The sequence below is a fragment of the Neomonachus schauinslandi genome, chromosome 7 (genome assembly GCF_002201575.2).
Source record: "Neomonachus schauinslandi chromosome 7, ASM220157v2, whole genome shotgun sequence".
NCBI classification, from domain to species: domain Eukaryota; kingdom Metazoa; phylum Chordata; class Mammalia; order Carnivora; family Phocidae; genus Neomonachus; species Neomonachus schauinslandi.
In genome coordinates, this window is record NC_058409.1 from 102,938,538 (window position 1) to 102,950,540 (window position 12,003).

Here is a 12,003-nt window from a genome sequence, read left to right on the forward strand (position 1 = left end):
AAATACATAATTACGAATTGTGGTAAAAGTTTTAAAAGAAGTGATGGACATATGAGTGCATAAAGGAGATTTGACCTGATTTTCAGAATCAGATAATAAGACTTCTCTGAGAAAGTGACAGTTGAACTGCAATTTAAAAAATGAGCAGGAGGAGGTAAGGAGACACAAGAGAGAAACAGCATTCAAAGCCCCTTAAGGTAGAATGATGAGAGGCCAGTGCGGCTGGAGTCCACAGAGCCCAAGCCACATTGGGGCTTTATATGCTTTGCAAGTATATTAGACCTTTATCATGTGGTCAGTGGGGAGCCATGGGAATATTTAGGAGAGTGGGGTGTGACAGAACTAGATTTGCACTTTTAAAAAGATCTCTGGCATTTGGAACATAGTGGAACAAGGGAGAAAAATGGAGACTATTCACACAACGACGGCATATCCAGGTGAAAGATGATGGAAGCTTGGAACAGAGTAATGGCGGTGGAAGCCCAAATAAGTGGATGAATTTGGGATGTATTTTTGCAAGTAAGGCCCAAAGAACCTGGTGATTAATTGAAAGTTTAACTAGTACAGTTATTGTACAAAAGGGGTAGTTGCAAAGTCTCCCCCTTTTCCCGTGACACAGATTCAAAGGCCCAAAGTGATGCCCGGGGCCTTTCTTGTATTAGCCAGGGCAAATCGCGCATACAAATCCTGGGGACTCACTCGACTTTATCCTCTGGAGGCCAGTGACGTGGAACCACACCGTTTCCTGGGCAACACCATTGTCGGGCTCTCCGGGCGGGGGAGGGGTAACTAAGGACAACGGCTGGATGAGAACTCCGGAAAAGAGGCAAAGTCAGAGAGGGAAAATGGGCAGCACGTGTCACACCCCAGGCCAACGCGGGTGATTCGAGGGCTCAGCACGAGGAGAGAGCGGAGGGCGGGAAGGGCCGGAGAATGCGCCTGTGATTGGAGGGCCGGGGGTATCGGGACGCTTGTGATTGGGCGAGGCCAAGACGGAGGGCCGCTTTTTGAACCGCGTAGGGTTCTGGGTAGCAAGGGCCTTGGAAGGGTCTTAACCGAAAGGGGTAGGGGGAAGGTCGCCAACAAACGGCTGAGCTCACAATCCGGGCTGGGACCAGGCCGGGGCGTCCCCCTCCCCCCATGGAGAGAGCCAGGCCAGAGCCGCAGCCTCAGCCGCGCCAACTGCCACGGGCAACCCCGCCGCGCCCGCTCCGCCCTGCTCCTCCCCAGCTGCCGGTCGAGGGCGCCTCCTTTAGGGCTGAGGCCGCGGAGCTCCCGCCGTCGCCGCCCACCCCGTGCGCGGCCGCCATTGCGACCGTGGCCTCGTCGTGCAGGGAGGCCCAGGCGTCGGGTGTACAACCCGCGGCACGGCGGCTGCTGCAGGTGAAGCCGGAGCAGGTGTTGCTGCTGCCGCCTGGGCCACCACTGGCTCAGGCCCGGGACGAAGGCGTCGTCGCTTCTCCCGCGCAAGCACGGCTGCTGCAGCTGAGGCCCGAGCTGCTGCTGCTGCCGCCGCCGCCGCCGCCCGCGTCCGACGGCGCCCCCTGCAGACCCGAGTTGCACCCAGTGCAGCCCCGGGCGCTGCACGTCAAGGCCGAGAAGCAGGAACAGGGGCGCGGCTTGGATCCGTCGGCGGGGACGCGAAGGCCTGTGGAGGCGGGCCCTAGAGCCTCCAGGGCGGCCAAGGTGGAAGGCCCGGGGCCAGCTCTCGACTGGCGCCGAGGGGACGAGAAGGGCAAGTTGGAGGCGGAGGAGGTCATAAGGGACGTGGCGAAAGGCGGGGAAGGCAAAAACCTGGCGACCATCAGAGAAGGAGTCATCAAAACGGAGGAGCCCGAGAGACTCCGCGAGGACTGCAGGCTGGGCACGGAGCCCGCGTCCAATGGCCTGGTCCATGGCAGCAAGGAAGTCATCCTAGCCCAACCATCCAGTGCCTTTGGGCCACACCAGCAAGACCTCAGGATCCCTTTGACTCTCCACACGGTCCCCCCTGGGGCCCGGATCCAATTTCAGGGACCTCCACCTTCAGAGCTGATACGGTTGACCAAGGTCCCCTTGACACCAGTGCCTATTAAAATGCAATCTTTACTGGAGCCTTCTGTAAAAATTGAAACCAAAGATGTCCCGCTCACCGTGCTTCCCTCAGATGCAGGTATTAGACGGCAGGGGAATCTGGTTTTCAAACTTCGTCTATGTTGCCCCATAGCTGACATGTCAGCAGTTCAGAAGCCTAAACTAGAAAAATAAAATCATGGAACTGATTCATTACAGGGCAGAGTCTGCACAGGTATCACTTCCAATTGACTTGTACATATACCAGTAAAATACACTAACATGTTCCAAGATTCCCAAACATTTTTTAAAAAATCTATTTTAAGGCCCAGTGAATGATGAGATTTAGAGGCGACTAATGTTTATACACAAAATAGAAATATTCTCACTATAAACACAGTTATTTCAACCCTCAGTTTCTATGCTACACTTTATTATAGTAGTTCAATATTTTTACGTGTATCAAGAAGAAAAAGAAATTTTTAAAGATTTTATTTATTTGAGAGAATGAGAAAGAGAGAAAGCACAAACGGAGGGAGGGGCAGAGGGAGAGGGAGAAGCAGACTCCCCTCTGAGCTGGGAGCCAGACCTGAGATCCAGACCTGAGCCAAAGGCAGACGCTTAAACGTCTAAGCCACCCAGGCGCCCCAAGAAGAAAATTTTAAGTCTTGTTTAATGAAAAAATGTTTATAATCAAACAGGAGAGTTTATACTGAATTTGGAGGTAATTTGTCATCTTTAAAAATGAATAGTAAACATTTTTCTAAGAGAAAACAGTACATGATTAAATGTAACACTTTAGTATTCTAAAAGCTAAGGATTTATAGAAATATAGAAAATGAAAATACTGTAGAATAAGCTAGAAATTGTTTTAAAAAATGTAGTTAACAGTAACAACTACAAATATTTTATTGCTATCCATTATTTATGAATATATAGTTAGAAAATTCTTATTTTAAGATTTAATTCAGATAATTTTATGCCAATGAATGTCATGGAAAATCATATCAGTTCATATTTTCATTAACTTTTATATTTACTGTTTTCTTATTTTCCTTACTGACCCTTTATCTCCATCTCACCCTCTTGCTTTTATAAACTTCATTTTCTAAAGGAAAGGGAAAGCTTTCTATATAATACTTATTTAATCCTTTGTGCATTTTAAAAACTCATATATCAAGTAACTAAAATAAAGAGAAACAGTAGAAGTTTACAGACAGTTGTTTTTGATGAATTAGGTAAGAGATGTAAATTTAGCTACCTTTATTGTAATTTCAACTTGTTCTGGGACTCTCAAAAAGTCACTTTCATTATTTTTCTTTTATTTTTTCTCCCAGGACATAGGGTTAGTGTCAATGACCCACCTTGGCAAGAGCTTCACCTTCATAATGAAATAGAATATAGTATTATATTATAAATATTTTTACTTGAACGGACACTATAGGGGCATGTAAATGAGTTCCTTTAAACGTTTAGGGAACACCTAGCTAGTGCTAGGATTATAGTCATGAATAAGTCATAGTTCCTGTCCCCCAGTAATAGAATATTTTTAATGGGAAAGAAACTAAATTAATTACTGGTAGAGATATTACCAAAGCCCAAAGAAGTAATAAGCCAACAGTTTACTTTGTCTTCAACATTATTACTCCTACAATATCTTCAACAATATTATTCTTTTTGAGGAAAAGAAGAGTCATTCTAAGCTATAGTTTAGAATGCTGAGTTCAGGGGTTATGAGGCATTCTGGAATACTGACAGTTCTTTGACTATATTTTCTCCAGTTAAAAAATAAATATAGATGAAGGTGCACTTCACTTTAACATTATGTGTGTGTGTGTGTGCGTGTGTGGCACATTAATTCAGTCTCTTAATTTTTGTCATGTAGGAATACCAGATACTCCCTTCAGTAAGGACAGAAATGGTCATGTGAAGCGACCCATGAATGCATTTATGGTTTGGGCAAGGATTCACCGGCCAGCACTAGCCAAAGCTAACCCAGCAGCCAACAATGCAGAAATCAGTGTCCAGCTCGGGTTAGAGTGGAACAAACTTAGTGAAGAACAAAAGAAACCCTATTATGATGAAGCACAAAAGATTAAAGAAAAGCACAGAGAGGAATTTCCTGGTAATCAAATGAAATAAACAAAACTTCTTTCTAATTTCTTTTAAATTTATTTAGGTAAAGATTAGGTTAGGTTAAGAATGAAAGACAAAAATGCATTTTTTTTTTCTAATCTGATATGTACAATAAAGAGAATAATGGCTAATATTATAGTAATGATTGAGTTGATACATGGCATACGTTTTCTTAAATAGAACCAAGTAGAGGAATATCTGGTCTTATATTTGCCAACTAATAACAAACCAGGGGACATAATTTTAGTGTGGTTTCGATTAAATATACAGATATGAACTTAATAAAGGTGAAACTCCAGAGTTCCAGGCTACAATTTTACAAATACACTAGAAAATGAAGAGTTAAAATCATAGCAACAGAAACAAATACGCATCATACACTTAAAGACAATGAGAATGCAGGGATTGACACCATGCTCCATTTTAATGTTATATGGTTATGAGAACATAATTATGTCTTCTAACTGCCAAATTTATCCTCATCATGATGTAGTTTGAAACAATTTCTGACTTACTCCCCAGCCATGAGGACATTAAGATTAAGCTTGGGTAAAAGCAAAGTGTATGGCCAATATGATCATGCATGATGGGAAAAGAGTTATTTTTTTCTAAAATATGAGCAGAAATGTTTTGGGTGTCAGAGGCAACAGTTACAGAGAACCAGTGATTCCCCTGGTTATACAGTGGCTACAAACTGTTAAACTCCACTCTTCTGACTTTGGAAGGAAATTGGGTTGTTTGTGGACTTGGGATTGCCAAGTTTAGGAGAGTGATTCTTCCTAAGCCAGGTATAAAAATAGTGACTGGTCATTAGTGACCATTCCATTGTAAGATAGAGACAGTTATATCTCATAGAAAGTGAGGGAACAGGAGATGAATAATATCTTACAGGGGCATTATTTTATAAGTAAAGGAAAAGCTTTGGGATTCAAACTCAATGTCTTTAATGTTGATTTTACAATGGGTTCAATATGTGTCTTTGGTTATAAGATATTTGCCCTAACTCTTCCTTTGAATCATGGGTTACAATATTGACCACTAGTTAGGAGCTATATGGGTATTAAAATGCACAGAAATCACATAATTAAGTTAGAAAAGACACTTTAGACAATAACTTATTTTTTTTAATTTAGAAGTATTTTGGATTCTTTATTGTGAAAAAGAACTATTTAAAGGCTAAATAGGGTCTTTATGTTCAAATTAAAAATTGCTTATCTTCTTCTATAGGTTGGGTTTATCAACCTCGTCCAGGGAAGCGAAAACGCTTCCCTCTAAGTGTTTCCAATGTATTTTCTGGCACCACACAGAATATCATCTCTACAAATCCTACAACAATATATCCTTATCGCTCACCTACCTACTCTGTGGTAATTCCCAGCCTACAGAACACCATCACTCATCCAGTTGGTGAGTTTGTTTTATTGTAGATTATGAATTTTTAATAGGTGTATGAAAATTTTACCTTAAGTTGAAATTTTGTTTCTGTTAGCTTAAGAATTTTTAGAACAACAGTATTAAGGAAAAAAATCAAGAAGAAAGTAAAAACATGAAATTGGAGAAGGAAAAATTTCAGAGCTTGCTATGTACTGTATCATCCTAGCACATTTTTATCTCATTAAGTCAATCTAGCAATGTAGTTTGGTATTCTCCCTTGTTTTGGTGAATATTTCCAACTCAGATGTTTTCTCAGTCTATAGTATACTCCACTGCCATATTTGCATTGCTACCTACCTATCCCCATTACCTAATGTTTATTAAGTACCAAATATAGGTCAAACTCTGTGTTTGAGACAGAATACAAAGGTATCTTTACAGTCTCCTATCAAAGAGCTTATATGGTAGTTTAGAAAGGATAGATACCAATACAAATAATTTTACTATTTCTTTGATAAAATCTATAGTACCTTGTCTGTTATTATTTCTACAACCAATGCATTATGTTCATTCTGTCTTTCACATTTAATGCCACATCCCAAGCTCTCCTCCTATTTCTTGTTTCCAAAAGTGATTACAGCATGATAGTCCAGAATTCTTTTTAGATATCTTTCTTTTATCAAATGTCTTTGAAGCTGGTTATGCCAGCATTTTCATTTTATATTAAATATCAAATTTGTTTATTTTAAAGTCTTCCAGAACTCTGGTGGAAGCTATATTTATTTTAGTCTGGCTTTTAAATGTCACTTTATACATATATGAATTTTCTGGTGAATTATTTTGTTCTCTACATTTTATCTCTAAAGCCCGAAATTGGTTTGCCTTATTATACTGTTACTCAGTTGACATCTTTCATTCTTCTGAATTCATACATTTTCTCTAAATTTTTAATTAAAAAAGTTTACTACTATTTCAGTTGTTTGGTAGTAGACATATGGTGCCTCTTCGGTTTACCCACCTCTTCTTGTTTAACTGAAACAAACAGAAAACCTACATTTTTCTGATACTATTATAATCCAAAAAAAGCTGGTCTTCTCTTTGCCTTAAGATCTATTCCAGCAAAGTAGCATGTCCATGAGAAACAGAAATCCGGCTCAAAAATTCCTTGAAAAGTGATATATAGCTCTTTATTGTAGGTTTTCATGAGGGGGCAGGGAAGGAAGAATCACATGGTTCAACACACAGTAAGTCATCTTGGGGCTCCTCATTATCGTTTTCTCTCTCCAAAGTCCCACTTTTTTTTTTTTTAATCAGTTGCCTGTTTGTCCCAATTCTCCATTTCCCATCTCTGTCTCTATGTCTCTGCCTGTTACTCTATTTCTCCTCCTCTCCTTCTGTCTCTGCCTCTTTTTCTCTTTGTTCAGCCACATGCTGGTCCTTCTCTCTTTACTACCTCCATATAGCTTTTTCTTTTAGAGAAATTTGGTCTGTCCTCAGTTTCTGCCATTCTTCACTCCTTCGCTATTTATCCCAGTCACACAACAAAAGCCTCGGTGCACCCTCTGTCCAGTCAGCACAGGCAGTGAATTCTTTCCCTTTGGGAGAGGTGGTGGGAGAGTATTGAAAATTAATAACTTTTTTTGTTCCTGTCATACTATACTATAGATCTAGAATTCTGCTCTTTATCTCATGTAATGATTAGATTATGCTAGCTGCTTTACAAGCACCTAAACATAATGGTTTAAACAGAATTATGGTTTATTTTTATCCATTTAAAGTCTAAAATAGGTATTTCTAGTCAGTGTATGGCTCTCTTTGAAGGGGTGACTCATGGGCACAGACTTCTTCCACCCTGTGGCACTGCCATCTTTAATATGTGGCATCCAAGGCCACTGGACTAGTGTGCATGAACTTGCAGAAGGGGAAAGAGCTTGGAAGATAATGCATGAAAGGTTTTCAGAGGCCAGTCACCGAAGTGGTGCACATCTCTTGTAGCTTCCATTGGGTAGCTCTTGGACCCATGGCAACTCCTCTGACTGCAAGGGAGGCTGGGAAATGTAATTTAGCTATGTGCTAGAAGGAGAGAAAACAGGTGACTGGCTAGTCTTTTCCATACCTTATCTAAAGTTTGATACATTAGAGCTCTACCTTTCCCACAAGTCTTCTCTCTTCACTGACAGTTTATGGAGATGACTCGATGTTGCAGACTTTAACTTCCTGCTTAGCAACCAGAATTTCGACATTAAGACATCTTCTTTATACTTCTATATAACTCTCTATGCATGCATTTTATTTTTAACCTCAGACCAAAACAGTGGCTGACATATGTTAGTTACTTGGTGAATACTGAATTAAAGGAATGCATGATTTATCATCTCATGCCTCATACTGCTTTTTTTTATAGAAGTATCTTTGGTTAAAAAGAACATTTCATGTCAGCTAAAAGATGAGTCCCTTCCTTCTTCAGTAACTGAAATAATATCAGTTGGTCTGTATAGCTCCTTTACTTTGCCTGGGAAGATCATACTTCTTTACTGAGGACTAAGAGCTTCTTGAACTAGCTATAGGGAAGCAAAACCTGTGTCAGAGGAAGATTTTAGGAGCAGATGTCTTGAGTGCAGTGATAATTCAATTACAAATCAGCCTGGCTTCATAGTTGTTTAGAGAAGGGAGTTTTCTTTATACCAGATCAGTGGTAAAAGTACTATCAGATATAGATTCATTTGTTAGGGGTTTTTTTGGTTTTTTTGTTTTTTAAAGATTTTATTTATTTATTCATTAGAGACAGAGAGAGAGAGAGAGAGAGGCAGAGGGAGAAGCAGGCTCCCAAGGAGCAGGGAGCCCGATGCGGGACTCGATCCCAGGACCCTGAGATCATGACCTGAGCCGAAGGCAGACGCTTAACGACTGAGCCACCCAGGCGCCCTGTTAGGGTTTTTGTTTTTTTTTTTCCATCTAGTCATAGCTTTCTTAACTATTATTAGCCAAGTTCTGTGCCAAAAACTGGGATGCAGACATGAATGAAAGTGTTCCTGCTCTCAAGCTTCCAGTTTTGTGATTGCGGTAGGGGTGGCAGACAAGCAAATAACAGAGGTTTATAATATTTCATGGTAAGTTATAGATTTACATGTTCTGAGGGAACATGGAGGAGGGAAATTACTTTATGCCTGATCAATCAGGAAAGGCCTAGGGCCTGTGCCTCGCAGATGGGAGGGCACATAACCCTATCAACTACGAGCACCAGGATAGCTTCACTTACACCCTGCCCCTGTGTTATCTGTGCTTCACTGGCTCAGGGGCCATCTTTGAAACAGATAGATTAACAGATAATTACCAGATAATTAGTAACAGATAATTAGTAACAGATAAGTACCTACCTGCAGGTTTAAGAGGAGTATTATATGCTTTATCTGGAGAGAAAGAAGGAAGGAAAGGCCTTCACTGGGCAAGGCTAAGAGAAGATCCACATTCCTTTCAGCCTCTCACAGAGACATATTTCTAATCATAGAGTCTGTTCTTGGACTGCATCTTCTATATTAACAGAGATCTAACTGCACTGGAATAAACCAGATCGTGACTCTCTTGCCATGGCTTCTCTCTGTATTTCTTTGGAAAAGTTTAATTAAGTTTAGGCTAAATGTGTCATTTGAATAACTTGGTAACTCAATTAGTAGTCCTCTCGTTCAAGAACACGATTGTTTCACCTACCTATAAAATTCTGCCATATTCGTTATGCCTCGCTGCAATAATACTACTTTCATATCTGTCACAAATTGTTGACCTGTGACAAGTTCTCTTCTCACCTGGGAATTTCCTTCTGTAATCACATTGACATTGAATGCAATAAAGCAAAATAATTTTACTGATTGTTTATTTTTTCAATCAAAAAATTAAATGTCATTTTAATGTCAGATTAATACAGAGAAGTATATGGGATAGTAGTAAAATGACCCATACACTTCCCTGAAACCTCAATATTCAAAGTAAGGTTAATATATTTACACAATAGAAAATTTAACAGTACCAATAGATGTATAATAAAAGTCTAGCTTTTCTTTTTGCCACATTGCCCTGTCTCTTCTCCCAGATGATTGTTCCTTAAAAGTAACCACTATCTGTAGTTTCATATTATTTTTTTAAAGAAATATTTATATATATGCATTAGCATCTGTATGTATTCATCTTTCACTCAATCACTCAATTTTATTCATTTATTTATCCATTCAGAAATATTTGTTGGGTGCCTGGGTGGCTCAGTCATTAAGCATCTGCCTTTGGCTCAGGTCATGATCCCGGGGTCCTGGGTTCGAGTTCCACATTGGGCTCCCTGCTCTGTGGGAAGCTTGCTTCTCCCTCTCTCACTCCCCCTGCTTGTGTTCCTGCTCTCATTGTCTCTGTCTCTGTCAAATAAATAAATAAAATCTTAAAAAAAAAAAAAGAAATATTTGTTGAGGACCTATTCTGTGCCATACAGAATTTTGAGCCCTGGAGATACAGCAGAGAGCAAAACAGAATAGGTCTCTCCTCTCATGTCACTTAGAATCTAGATGGGAAAGAGAGACAAAAAATGTAAAATAGGTAAACAAAATGATTTTGATTTGTTCAAATACTATAAAGGAAATAGAGTAGTGTGATGTGGTAATGTTAGTAGGTGAGGTGGTTAGTGAAGGCTTCTGATTGTACAGCTTATTAAATTCTGAAAAAAGAAAAACATGGAGCAACTCAATTAATGTCAGACCTATGCTATTTTTATTTCTAAAGGTGATGCCCCACCTGCCATCCAGCTGCCCACACCTGCAGTCCAGCGCCCAAGCCCCATCTCACTTTTCCAGCCCAGCGTCTCCAGTACTACCCAGGTGGCCGTCCAGGCTCCAAGTCTGCCCCTCTGCCCGGCAGTCCCACCCCAGCACTTTGCTGGGCCCTCCCAAACAGACACGCATCGGCTGCATTCCGGAGCCAGTCGCCCTGTGAAGAGACCCACTCCGGTCTCTCTGGAGAACACCAACAGGATCCCAACTAGTGCAAGTACTGCCCATGCCAGATTTGTGACCTCAACCATCCAACCTCCCAGGGAGTATCCCAGCGTTTCCACTTGTCCCAGAAGTGCTCCAATCCCCCAGGCTCCTCCTATTCCACACTCACATGTCTACCAGGCTCCTCCCCTTGGCCATCCAGCCACGTTGTTTGGGACACCACCACGATTTTCTTTTCATCACCCTTACTTCCTACCTGGACCTCACTACTTCCCATCAAGGTAAGTGAACATTTTTTTCTTTCACCTAAAGACACATATAGCTAATGCATTTTTACCTATGAAGGTACCCATTTTTTTATTTTAAAAGGGACTTCCTCAATTCTGATTAGAATCTGATTTAGATTAGAGGCTGAATTAGGGGCCAAGCAGTTAACATAAAAACATGAAGGAGGCTAGATGAGGACTGGGAGGGCCAAAGAGAGTTCATGCCCCATCTAATGGGGTAGCTGCTACTGAGCTGTAGCTGATTGTTGCCACAAGATAATACAGGCTCCAATGTTATCAGATCTGATTTTTCAGAAAAATCAGTTATAAGGGTCTTTAAGATTATTTAGTTACCCCCCCCACCAATATCTTATTGTATAGAGTTGTGTTTCTCAGACTTACTTTTATATGTATATCATTCATATGTGATCTTGTTACAATGCAGGTTCTGAGTCAGTAGGTCTGGGGTAGAGCAGTATCCTATACCAGGGTATAGTAGGCCTGATATTCTGCATTTCTAACAAGTTCCCAAGTGATGCCAGTTCTGTTGGTTTGTAGACCAAACTTTGAATAGCAATGGTATAGAGGAGAGTGTTTGGTCTGAGAGGTTTAATGACTTGTTCAAAGTTACACAGTGGTCTTTTTAACAACAACAACAAAAATCCCATATAAATTATCAGTAAAAGAATTGATTTTTATAGGAAAGCATCTAGAGAAAACAAATTTGTAACTTTTCATTTTGGAGTGATAGAATTTAGCTTCCTTGCAAACATTCTAATAAAGTATAACTTCTACTTTTCAATTGCTGGTAAGTGTATAAACAGAGATAGTTTCTACTGAGATTGGAATGTTACATGTCTAATACCAATCTTCTATTGTTACTTATTTAGGAAAGTAAAATTACTTCTCACTTAGGCATACCAATAGCTCAAAGAACTTTTCAGGTATATATTATGTTACTTCAGTTCATAATAGGATTGCTTGTTTTAAAGTCCTTAGCCCAGTTTGCCACAACCATTCCCCATTTTATAGCTTAGTGATGGTCAAGGGGATGGTGGCTCATGTTCTGGTGTGACTTTTTGCTGTTGGAGGAGGCATTATAGACCTTTTTTTCCTCAAAGCATTATGGTTGTGCATTTTGACTTAATTTGGTGGCTTCCTGAAGAATTGGTTCAAGGGCTTACCTTTGTTTCACTCAACTC

The 12,003-nt window shown here is 40.5% G+C and overlaps 1 protein-coding gene across 2 annotated transcripts in view; it reads left to right on the forward strand.

Annotated features, from left to right (window-relative positions):
- Window positions 1–1,140: 1,140 nt before the first annotated feature.
- Window positions 1,141–12,003, forward strand: part of SOX30 (SRY-box transcription factor 30) — a 28,598-nt gene continuing 17,735 nt past the window's right edge. Inside the window, exons 1-4 of one of the 2 annotated variants that reach the window (XM_021697619.1) lie at window positions 1,141–2,152; window positions 3,938–4,177; window positions 5,416–5,595; window positions 10,324–10,816. In XM_021697619.1, the coding sequence (XP_021553294.1) occupies window positions 1,141–2,152; window positions 3,938–4,177; window positions 5,416–5,595; window positions 10,324–10,816 (1,925 nt within the window). The remainder of the gene's footprint in view (window positions 2,153–3,937; window positions 4,178–5,415; window positions 5,596–10,323; window positions 10,817–12,003) is intronic. The other variant, XM_021697628.1, reaches the window with a different exon arrangement.